This window comes from Camelus dromedarius, chromosome 10 (assembly GCF_036321535.1).
Source record: "Camelus dromedarius isolate mCamDro1 chromosome 10, mCamDro1.pat, whole genome shotgun sequence".
NCBI lineage: Eukaryota > Metazoa > Chordata > Mammalia > Artiodactyla > Camelidae > Camelus > Camelus dromedarius.
Genome location: NC_087445.1, coordinates 50,137,926 through 50,149,951, shown reverse-complemented (window position 1 = coordinate 50,149,951; position 12,026 = coordinate 50,137,926). Strand labels below are relative to the sequence as shown.

Below are 12,026 nucleotides of genomic sequence, written 5' to 3'. Positions count from 1 at the left end.
AGGAAATGGTTCATTTGCCAAGCATAAAAGCTAAATTTAGATTTATTTTCATAAGGATTTACACCCAGCATGTCTTAAGAGTTTTAACTTTGATTTTAGAATCCTGACACCCTTTCTTGGCAGGAAGTCTGGAAACCAGGCCACTTCATTGACTGGCACAGCCACGGAAGAACCTAACACCTTAGAAGAAACACAACCTGCCTCCCCCCAACACACACCAAAGAGATGGCTGAAGCTCTTAAAAATAATAATAAAGCCAAAAAGCCCAAAATAGGACTTGAGGCAGCGCCTGCCAAGATGAGAGATTTCAGAGACTCCATGACGTCGGGGGTGAAGAATTGCCTGGGGGCCTTGTCTGGCTGACTGGCTGCTGGGGCCCGCAGGGCCCACTGTTGGGGGTGGGGTGAGGGGCTCACCGAGGAGTCTTCAGCTTCACACAGCATCTCGGGAGTCCTGGGGTTGCGGTGGACGGTGAGCTGCTGTATGGCGCCCTGGGAAAAGGCAGAGGGGAGGGGTCAGAAGCCACATCTGCAGCGTGAGCACCCATGGGAGACACGACTGTTTTTGTAAAGGAGAAAAGCCAAGTAAAAGGCAGGCGTGAGAAGAGATGCCCGCAGCCAAGACAAGGAAACGAAGCCACCTCCAGGCTCACTCTCCTTTAGGGGGACTCTCCCCAGGCCATTGTAACATGAGCGCTGCTAACTAAAGAGGTCCTTGGAGAGCACGGTGTTCAAGGCACAAGCTAACAGCAGCCTCCTAACTTGTCCCCAGGTCCCCAGCTTGTCAGTGGCAAGCCCTCAAATGCACACCTCCTCCACCAAAAAGTGTCCTTCCCGTGGCTCAAAGCTTCCCAGCTGGAAGGACTTGTCCCCAGCGTAGCTCTCGACCAGCCTCCCTGCCTCCACTCCCGCCTCCCCTCCCCACACCTGACAGTCCGTTCTCTATGACCTGTCTTGAATCAGTTGGGCAGGTATCAGTAAGGATACGTGCTGACTACATGAGTAACTACAGTAACCTAGGGATTTGCTTTAGAATTCATAAAAGCCCATTGATAGTAAAATCAGTTTTCCAGTATTTTTTCAGGGCATACTGTCCAAAAGGAGAGAGAGAAAGCACCTCACTCTCTGGCCTTCCCGCTAGTGCACCTCTGCAGAAACTACTCACACGCAACCACCACCCCTTTCCAAAGATAAAAGTCACTAAAGGAGATAACAAGCCTTACCCTTTTTATAACACCTTAAAACATACAAAATGCTTTCACATAGGCTGGCTCACGTGATTCCACAACCCTATGGCCCAAGTTTTCTCATCCCCACTTACAGAAAAAAAAAAAAAAAAAAAACACAACACAGAGAGGATCAGAGAATCCAGGTACTTTCTAAAATCCTCAGGCTAAACTGAAAACTCAGGGCTGGAATCCAGGTTTTTTTGTTCCAGGCCTAGCTTTCTTCCCACCATACATAGATGCCTTTTTGACGACATAAGAATAAACTAATAACAAGAATTGCTGGTGGGGAGGGTATAGCTCAATGGTAGAGTACATGCTTAGCATGCATCAGGGCCTGGGTTCCATCCCCAGTACTTCCATTATAAATTAGTTAATTAATAATTTAAAACATAAAATACAAAAAGAATGGCTGCTCGTGTTTGTTGTACAGAGTCCAGCAACCCCCTGATCCACAGGATTCGGACTCACGGTGAATCTTTCCAGCCCCGTGGCTCCTGCGTTGCCCACGAAGATTCCTGCACTGGGCTCGAAGGTCAAGGCCCGGGAGGACCTCGGGAAAGGGACGTGGCTGTGCTCCTTGCAGTCCACGAGGAGGGTTACTTCCTCACCCTGGACAACCACGGCAAAGCGGTTCCACCTGTGGGTCATCACGGGCACCGGGAAGGCAGCAGCCTCGTGGGACACCTGGGAGCCAGGCTCTGTGTAGTAGAGGATGACCCGCTGATGGCCATCCTGCACGCCCGAGAGCCGCAGGCCCAGGTAGATGACCTTCTGGAAGGCATCTGTGATAGCAAAGAGCACCCCTCCTTGGGCACTGCTGGGCTTCACCGTCACGCTGATGGCAAAGTCCCTGAAGAAGGTGCGCGGGATGAGGGTCCTGGCTGGGCGGCCAACGTTGGCTCCAGGCCCGAAGCTGTAGGCCGGGAAGCCGCCATAGCCGGTGACAAAGGACACGGATGAGGGGAGCGGGACGCCGATGAGCTCCGTGAGGTCCAAGTGGCCCTGGGAAGCCAATTCTGCAGGAAGGGAGAGGAGACCACGCTTCACACATAGATTCTACTATGCTTGGAACTGAGGAAGAGATGTCACGAACGAAATGGGATCCTTTGGGAACCCACTGGAGTTTCATAATTACTGTTTTTCAAACTTTTTTGACAACGACCCACAGTGAAAAATGTATTTAAATTGCAATCCAATGTGCACGTTTAGACAAATACACATCTGTAACACCGAAACAAATGTTTCATAAAATATTACTTAACTTTTAATACTTACCAGGCATTCTGATATTTCCCCTTCTGTTTAATAATTCTTTTTCTCTTCTATTTCACTAAAAACATGCTGGAAACAACCTGCCAAATTGATTTCATTACCCACTAACAAGTCATGATGTGCAGTTTTGAAAACATTTAAGAATATTCTGGAGGGAGGTTATAGCTCAGTGGTAGTGCATGCTTGGCATTCACAAGGTCCTGAGTTCAATCCCCAGCACCGCCGTTAAACAAACAAACAAACAAGCAAACCTAATTACCTCCTCCCCCAAACAAAACAAAACAAAAAAACTCCAAAGAATATTCCTACAATGCTCCCTCGTCAATGTGGGGATTTTTTCCCCATTTCTTTCTTTAAAAGTGGATAGGTTTATTTTGTTCTGGTTGATTGAGATCTACTGTTTAAGTGCCTCAGGGTGTGGGACAAAAGCAGGGACAAAGTAAAGAGTTCCCAGACATCAGGACAACTGAAGTTTGCGTCATCGTCATCACCCTTCGTCACTATGGTTATCATCAGGACCGTCATCATCTGCGTTCCCTGGGCTCTCACTCTGCGTCAGGCTCTGCTCGCTCCTCTGCACATACATTAGCTCATTCACTCCTCACAGCAACTCTGTGAGGGTAGGTCCTATTATCCCCATTCTGCTTCAGAGAAAACTTAGAGAAGTTAAGATTTGCCCAAAGGAAGTCCATTTGGAGTCCAAAGCCGGAGCATCTGACTCCAGAGGCTGGGCTGCTAACCATCACCCTTTGGGGAAGAGATAATAGGGCACCATTATGCTTCCCAGAAAGGACCCCAGGCTCATGAGCCTGAGTCCTCCCTTCCCCTGGGAGAAGGCTGCCGGCTGGTTTGCAGGGACATGCACCCACATGCAGCTGAGGTGATGAGACAGGAAGGCAGGTCCCATAGAGAGGCAGACAGGAGCCTGGCAGGTGGGACAGTGGATACAAACTGGACTTTGAAAAAAGGAATGTAAAATATTCATTTTGTGTAATATATTTTATTGATTAATGTTGAAGTGATAATCTGGGGAAATACTGGGCTAAATAAAATATATGATTAACATTTTCTAAGAAAGAAAAACATGAGGAACAGGCATGTGCCTCCCACTACACTTCAGAAAGATAATATCAGTTCAGCTCAAGCCCTCACAATCTCCCTAATCCTATCCCCCTGCCCACGCCCCAGAGGCAGCCACTCTGGGGGATCTGGTGTTTTTCAGCCCCATGCGTACCTTTGTGTGTTTACTACATGAGTAGTTTACTACATGGGTTTCTAACAGAACACAGAACTGTGTGCCTGTCTTCTAACTTCATATAATTGTTGGCATGATGCAAGGATTCTGGTACTTTTTTTTTTCCACTCAACATTGTATTTTTGAGATTCACCCCTGTTGAGACATGTGGTTCCCAGTCTCCCATTTTCATAGCAGTATTGTATGTATAAATAAGCCACTATGGATCAGTTCCCTTTTCTGCTGATGGTTCTGAAAGTGAGGTTTCCATCACTACTACAATCACTACTGCTATAAACTTTGTTATACACACCTCCTTGTGCTTAGCTGTGTAGGTAATTCCACCACCTAGGGGTAGAATTACTGGATGATACAGGCGCGTGCATCTGCGCCTTCACTGAGCGTGGCTAAATTGTTCTCTTAAGCAACTGTGCCATTTTTTTAAAAAACTGAGATAGAATTGACATATAACACTGTGTAAGTTTAAGGTGTACAAAGTGTTGATTTGATACACTTACATAATTGCAATATGATTACCACCCTAGCATTAGCTAACACTTACATCACATAATTACCATTTCTTTTTTGATGCAATTATCATCTTAATTATGGTGAAGATGCAAACATGCCATTTTACATGCTCACCAGAAGTGTGTTCTTGTCAACATTTAGTGGAGGCAGAGAGATAGGATTTGGGGAATGGCCCACGGGGTCTGTCAACTATAGTGATAATGTTTATTTCTTAAACTAGGTGACATTCAAAAGAAGTGTTCATAGTAGCATTCTTTACAAAAAGCATCATAGAAAATATTTCACAATACTTTAGTGAAAATGATTATCCCAGCCTCAACAAAGGAACAAATCTGATCATGTTGAGGTCCCGCTGAGAAGGCGTCGTGGCCATTCGTGGCCCTCAGGGTCACAGCAGCCCAAGAGTCCTCTGCGGTCTAGACTCCACCGCACTCCTGACTCTCCAACATGCCGGACACCGCCCCCCCGGTGCTCCTTGCTGTCACAGGTCCTCCTCCATCTACATCAGTTACTTTCCCCTTGGCCACCCCCCTCACCGCACCCCACCAGTTATTTTGCCAGAATAACCCCTTCTTATCCTTCAAGACTCAGGCCAGCCTCGCCTCCCCTGAAGTCCCTTATTTCACCTCTTGAGCTACATCCTCCTCCCACGGCTGCATCAGACACCCCCTCAGTACATCCTGGGGTCCTCCATCTTCACCCTTGGCACACTGCAGGTCCCCATTGGGTCACGTGTCTCTCTCCCCCTTGGACCATGAGAACATAGACCAGACCACTCATCTCTGTGTTTCCAATGCCCAGCTCAGCGCTGAGGAACGAATGAAAGAAAAAGTGAACAAATAAATGAAAGAAGTCCAACCTCCTCAGTTTACAGAAAGCAAAACTGAGGTTAAAGAAGGGAAGGCATTTGCCAGCTATAAACTGATCTGATTCCCAGTCCAAAGCTTTTCCTGTCCAGTTTGCAACTGGCATTAAGACAGAAATTAAAGTATGACAAACTCCAGAAGGCAAAAATAGAAAGACTGGAAATTTTGGTTAAATGTAACTACACCAAAATTTTTTTAAGTTCTTCACAGCAAAAATAAATCCCCACAGTGTCAAACAGAATCCCAAACTGGACAAAAATATTTGCTACATATATCACAGACAACAAACGAGTTACCCTAATATATGAAGCAAACCAATAAGTAGTAGGGCAACAACCCAATAGAAAAATGGGCAAAGAATACAAAATTCTTTCCACAGTAAAAGAAAAAAAAAATGGCTCTTAAACATATGAAAAGATACTCAACCTCACTCATAACAAGAGAAATACCAGGTAAGACTACAGAGATACCGTTTTCCCTCGCAGATTGGCAAAGATCAGAATGGTGGATAACACTGATAAGAGCTTGAGGAAACAGGTCATCGCACGCCTTGCTGGTGGGACCGTAAATTGGCATAACATCTATGCGAGGGGTCCTCTGACATTATTTATCAAAATTACAAGTGCACTTGTGCCCTTTGACCCAGCAGTTACACTTCTATGAATTTTTAAAACAGATAAAGGTACATACGTGAAATATAAAGCACTCAACAAGAATACCCATGGTAGCATTGTTTAAAATGTATCTAAATATATTTAAACCATTCCATCCTGGAAATCCTGGGGAACGGTTAAATAAATAATAATTCTTGCTATATCTGTACAATGAAATATAATGCAGCCTTTAGTAAGATATGATTCCTTAGACACTAATAGGACACAAATGTATTAATCAGAAAACAAACAGGAAAAACAAGGTGCAGAATAGAATTGCTATCAGCTGGAAAGACATATATTACATATATTACATAAATGTAAAAAATGTATTTTAATATATCTATTAGAGTATCTGTAGAAGGAGACAAGAAATTGGGACCAGAGACGGTCTCCAGGGAAGGGAGCTGGTGGCTGGGGGACAACAGGAGACTTTCTTTTCACTAGATACTCCTTTGTACTTTTTGAATTTTACCCCAAGAACACGGTGTGAAAAATACAGACATTTACATATTTTTAAAGACATTAACTCCTTCCATCCCCTTTTAGAAAGTATAAAACCTTTCCTTCATTTTTCTCCTTACTCAAATATAGTCCATCTTTATAAGAAAAGAAAGAAAAAAAGTGAAAAGAACAGAAATAGAAATAAAAGGAACCACCCCACTGAGATTTCTTTTCTCCCTTCCAGAGTTTAAAGATAAAAACAAAACAAAACTGTGAGTACCCTGCTGATAGCTTTGCTTTCTTCTCCATCTCATCTAGTGAAAGCCTTTCCTCCAGCTCCCCCCTCTCTCCTACTGAGATCAGGAGGGGAAGCCCCTTCCTGGTGGGATGCTCCAGGTTTGCAGAATGTGTGGTTCCACAGGGAGTAAATGGCCAGAGCCTCTACTCCAGGGGCTTATTTCTAAGTGGTGTCAAGGGACAGGGAGGGGTTCAGGGAGAAATGGATGGTTAAGGAAAGAGTTCCATGACCAGGAGACCCAGCCAGGAAGCTGCAGATGGAGCAGTGAAGCAAGGCTGCATAGAGGGGAGGTGTGATTCTGCCTTGGGGTGATTTGAAACGACAAGTGACCCAGAGCTTGTGCCTCTCCCATGACCCCCGGGCTGCCCCAGCCCCGCCAGGCACAGGTGGTTGGCAGGCCAGCTGGAGAGTAGGCAAAAGAGTTAGCCTGTGGAGGAGAACTGCCTTGGCGTTGAACAGAGCTGGGTTCAGATCCAGCCTTTGCCATTTACCAAGCAAGCAGCTCATGGGTGGATAATTTACTGGTGATGTGGGAACATCCCACCCATCTCACAGATGGGGACCAAATGAGATGATGGGTAGAAAATACAAGTGCTCAACAAATGGTAGCAATTCGTCTTTCATTCGATTCAAAGGCACAAGCTTAGCCAAAACCAAAGTCTGCCAAAAGATCCCTTCCTAATCCTGCCCGCTGCTGCCTGGGCCTCAGCTGCAAGGGAAGACCAGTGTGCAGCCACCAGGCCTTGCTTCCCCTGGGTCAACCATAGCGGGGGAGCCAAGCCACAATCTAGAAGCCCAATCAGCCCAGCAGTGCTCTCAGCTCCCCCCGTGCCCCCACCACCACCCTCACTGTCCCACGGCGTGGCGTGGCGTGGCGTGGCAGGGAGCGACCCCTGGCCTGGAGTGACCCATGCTCAGGGCTGCGCCTGGGCCCGCTGGCTCATTTCCCCTTGGCCTCAAGCAGGAGGGCCACCTGCTCAGGCGGCCACCAGGGAGAGAAGAGAAGCCATGGAGCCAAGACAAACAGGCTCAGCAACTTGGTCCATAGGCTTGTCCTGGGATGGCTCTGTGCTGGGTGGGAAGGGGGCTGGAGATCACAGCTGGTGGGAAGACATCCCACCATCCTGGAGGGGCAAAATTGGACGGGGCAGTGCTAGTGGGGGTCCGATCACTGAATTCTCTGGCCTCAGGAACCTCGGGACCCTTTGAGGGAGAGGGCTACACTTCTCCAAAGATAATTCTTTTAGGTTCTTTTAGGACAGTTGACCTCAGTCTTAATTAATCTCTCCCTTCATTAATGCACAGGCATAGCTTCATTTCCAATGGGCGTTCTTCAACCTACTTTTCCAATTTGTGAATTTGATAACACTTATGAAGCCCTCACATCATGCCTTGTGTGCCCCTGGGGGTATAAAGCTGAACCCAGAATGCAGGCTCTCAAGAAGCTCATGATCGAGGTGTCTCAGTTAGTCATCCATTCATGCTACTCACAAGCTCCAAAGCCTTCAATGACTCCCCAGTGCCCTCAGGATCAAGTCTCCACCCTATACACAGAGCTGCGGCACCACCCCCTCCTTTAAATATCCACATCAAGGCTTGGCATGGAGCAGGCACTTGCCGCTGTGGCCTGAGGAAAGGGGACAGACATATGCAACTGGGGTTCACGCTCCTCAAGTCTTTGGTTCAGGCTCCTGAGCACAACTTTGGGGCAGCTCCTCCCGAGAGCACAGGAAGGAGGACTCAGACGGCTTTAGAGATGGACTGGGCAGAGGAAAATCTGAACAGTTACCATGTGGTGTGACTTTCCTCCCAGGGGTCCAAAGCCAGTTTCCATGGAAACCAAGGCAGAATCCTAGCAATGAAGAAACAAACAGGGCAGGGTCCAGGTTTTCCTTCCACAGAGATGACAGCCACCTGGCCAGAAGAGGTGAAAACTCAGAATTCTTCCTTCTCCTCCTCTCAGCCACAGACTCCAGCACAGCTGGCCTTTCTCCTCTTCATCCAGGTCTCAGTTTCTCCTTCTGTGTAATGGGCTAGTTCAGCCCTTCCATCTGTGGGGTCTTGAGGCAGTGCCTGGGGCTACCTTGGGCTATGGAGGCTTGCCTCCTTTGGGAACTGTATCTGGCTTTGCAAAGCTCCATCTCACAGATGAATATCTGGGACCTGGGCCCAGTGCTCGTGCTTGTTAGCATTTAAAGCCCAAAGAGGCTAAGGAGCATTCCTCTGGCTCTAGGTCAAAGAGGGCTGCAGAGAAGCCAGACAGGGAGGCTGAGGACACCCCCGAACATGTGCAGCGGCGGCCCCTGGTGGCGACATGGAGAACTGCACCTCCACGAAACCCAAGGAAGACTTCCTGGGCGGCAGCTGTGAGGGACACTGCCTGTGCCTGGGGAAACTGGGAGAACTGGGATCCCAACAACAGACTCAGAGTCAGGTCTGGCAGGGACCCAAGGGAGCAGGTCTGAGGTCACGTGGGGGGCTGTGGACAAGCCAGGAGGAGAACCCAAGTGCCTCCCTCCCATCCTCTGCCCCTTTCCTACAACCGGCTGCCTGGGAAAGCAAAAGGGGTCCCCTCCCTCTCCCATTTCCACCCGCAGCTGTGAAGACTAAAGAACACTTCAGTCAGCTTAAACGGGGACTCACTGACTCCTTAAAGTTGGTTCATGTTCTTCCACCGGGGGCAGGGCTCAGGGCTCCAGATGATTCCCTGTCGCCATGGCCTGGGGCTGGAGCAGAGCCAGCAGGCTGAGGGTGTATAGGTGAAGTGGGGGTGGCTGCCCTGGGGTCCCCAGCAGGGCTACTCTGTCCTGGGTTTCCCTGCACTCACCCCCTGGGGAGAGAGGAGGTCCCCAATACCTGACTCCTTCTCAGGCCATCTTGCCTGGGAGAGGGACATTCTTGTATCTTCTGAGAACTGTTCTTTCCCTTCCCTGTGGACACCGTACAAGGAGGTGGCCTTGAGGACTCTGGGTGTATTGAAATCAGACTTCCCAGCCCGTGGCCTCCCTTCCTCACGCTTCCCCAGACAGGAAGCTGGGAGTTCACCAAGCCACAGACTCTATGCAGAATGAGTGCAGCTCACCATCTGGAGGAGTTTCCTCCATCGCACCCCCTCCTGAAAGCCCATCTGCTTGTGCACCTCCCCTGTCCAGGAGCTCTTTCCTCCGGGCTACCGTGACCTCTGTGGGGCAATTCTCAAGTCCTCTTCCTCCTGGTGAGCTGAGGCATGTCTCCCTGTAGCTCCCACCCACCTGGCCGGGCCTAACTCTGCCCTCTGGGACCACACATGAGTCGTCCTGGACTTCCACACCATGGCCTCTCAGATGCTGCATGAGCTAGTAGACGGGACCTGGCCCAGGAAAGCAGACTCTGCCACCAGTGCAGCCTGTGACCTCAGGCAGTCCCTTCTCTCTGAGCCTCAGTTTCCTCGTCTGTGAAACGAGAGGTTTCCATTAGATAGTTTCCAACAGTCCTTGCCAGGTCTGAATGTCTTCAGTTCTGAAGGCTCCTTGTCTCCCATCTGTTTTCCAGTTTCTCTAAACACCCTTAGCTGCCGGTTCCTTCAGCCCACAGCCTTCAGGCCTGGAAGAAATGACTCCAACAGGGACCAGGACAAATCCAGCCTTCCCCCCCACCCCCACAGACATCCTCATCTTTGGAAAGCGCAGACTGGCCAGAGGTATGGAGCACTGTGCCCAGGAAAATGTCATAGCTCTGCCTGTGAGGAAACATTGCCCCACCCAGGCTGGAGTCCCCAGAGGTGCCCGGCTCTACCTAACTCCCTTCCCGAGGAAAACGAACGCAACAGAACTCCCACTGCAGGGTCTCCGTCTGCACCCAGCAAAGATGAAAGAGGTTCTTAGAAAAACCTACCACCCGTTGCATTTCTTAGAAAAAGAACTGTTTCCCTGCCAGGGAAAAAAATCCTGGATCAACTTAGAAAGGAGACCTGGGCTTGCTAACAATCAAAGACCTCATTTTTCTGAATTACAGAAGAGCATTTTTCTACATGTAAACTTAGAACGCCTCCTTCCCTTTTCCGGTTTTCATATATAGCATAGGAATTTTCCTGCTCAATGAAGTTACTGTGTGAGCTCTCCTCTCTCTCTCTCTCTCTCTCACTCTTGCTCTCTCAGGCCTCTGGCCTCAGCTGAGAAAAGGATGGTTTTGAAGGGGCCTGGAGGTGGTCAAAATCCTAGCAAGGAGTGGGCACTGCAGCCTGGCCGCCCTGCCCAGCAGCTGACAGGAGCTGGACCCAGCCGGGAGCTCAGCAGGGAAGTCTGTGCCCACCCAGCACCCTCTCCAGTTTCCGAAGCATCCTCTCACCTGTTCCCTCCATCAGGGGGAAGGGAGGCAGGGATCATGCTCTCATTTTGCAGAGGAGGGACTCAAACCCCAGAGAGGGGAAGTAACTAACCTGAAACCACAGTGCAAGAGCCAGCCTATTACAGCCCACTGCCTCCCGGGCTTCCCCTGACTCTCCCAGGTGCAGATGCTCACCTCTGTGTCCCCGCAGTCCCCGCCCTTCCCTCCACTCCTACACCCTCATCTCTGCCTTCTGGTGGCTAGCTCCTGTCCCTCCCTGAGATGACTAGACCTGGGCTCCTGGGCATGGAACATGCAGACCCGTCTCTCAGTCCCTGCTACCAGCACAGAGCCTGGTGAGGGTGAATGGATGACATCCTGTGAATGGATGCCAAGAAACAGTACTGTCTGCGGCTAAGATTTTCTGTGGGCTTGCTGCGTGACCAGCACTACTCAAAGAGCTTTCCACGAATCATTTCATCTTCGCCATTGATTTTCCGAGGTAGATTATATTATCTCCATTTTCCAGGTTAGAAACCTGAAGCTTGGAAAAGTTAATTAATGCTCCAAGGCCATGAAGATAAGAAGCAACTGGAGTCAGGATTCAAATCTGACGAGGTAGAAGAGCATGGTTTGAAGGTTCCAGCCCCAGCCACACTTCAGTCACCCGAGGAGCTTCTAAAAAGACACAGGTCCAGCCCTCCTGCCGGGCCCTATGGAATCAGAATCCTCCAGAGCCTGGCCTGGGTGAGTATGATGCCCTCACCTGGGTTAACCTCCTGGGCTTTGGTATCAGACAGACCTGGGCTTGAGTCCTGCGTCTGCCACTACCTGGGGTGTGATCCTGGACAAGCCGATTCACTTCTGTGAACTGTAGACAAATCTGTCCAGTGGGACAGCATAGAAGCTGGCTCACAGGGTCACCAAGAGCCTGGATGACACAATCAGGGCCATGTCAGCACAGGGCCCAGCACGTCGGGAGAACTTGGGACCCAGCATGATTTCTGGCTAACAAGACTGGGGCCAACCTGGGCTGGATACCCTCACAGTCTCTGCTGTTCCCCTCATAGCCACTCTCCAACCATTAGCCATTTCAGAACCAATAACAGAGTTGGTTAAGAAGACCCAGAGCCCGGGAACTGAGGAGCTGAGCCTGGAGAGTGGTGTGACTCCCTCATTCTGTGACTGGGGTCTG

General features: G+C 49.4%; 1 protein-coding gene across 6 annotated transcripts in view; it reads right to left on the bottom strand.

Moving 5' to 3' along the window:
• The window catches only part of COL15A1 (collagen type XV alpha 1 chain), a 153,329-nt gene that overhangs the window by 62,428 nt on the left and 78,875 nt on the right, over positions 1-12,026 (bottom strand). For all 6 annotated transcript variants that reach the window (XR_010382748.1, XM_064490341.1, XM_064490340.1 and 3 more), the window contains 2 exons: positions 1,697-2,244; positions 417-491 (listed from right to left, as the gene is read on the bottom strand). Coding sequence is in view for 5 of the 6 variants with exons in the window: in XM_064490341.1 (XP_064346411.1) it covers positions 417-491; positions 1,697-2,244 (623 nt within the window). In the remaining variant the exon portion in view is untranslated. The remainder of the gene's footprint in view (positions 1-416; positions 492-1,696; positions 2,245-12,026) is intronic.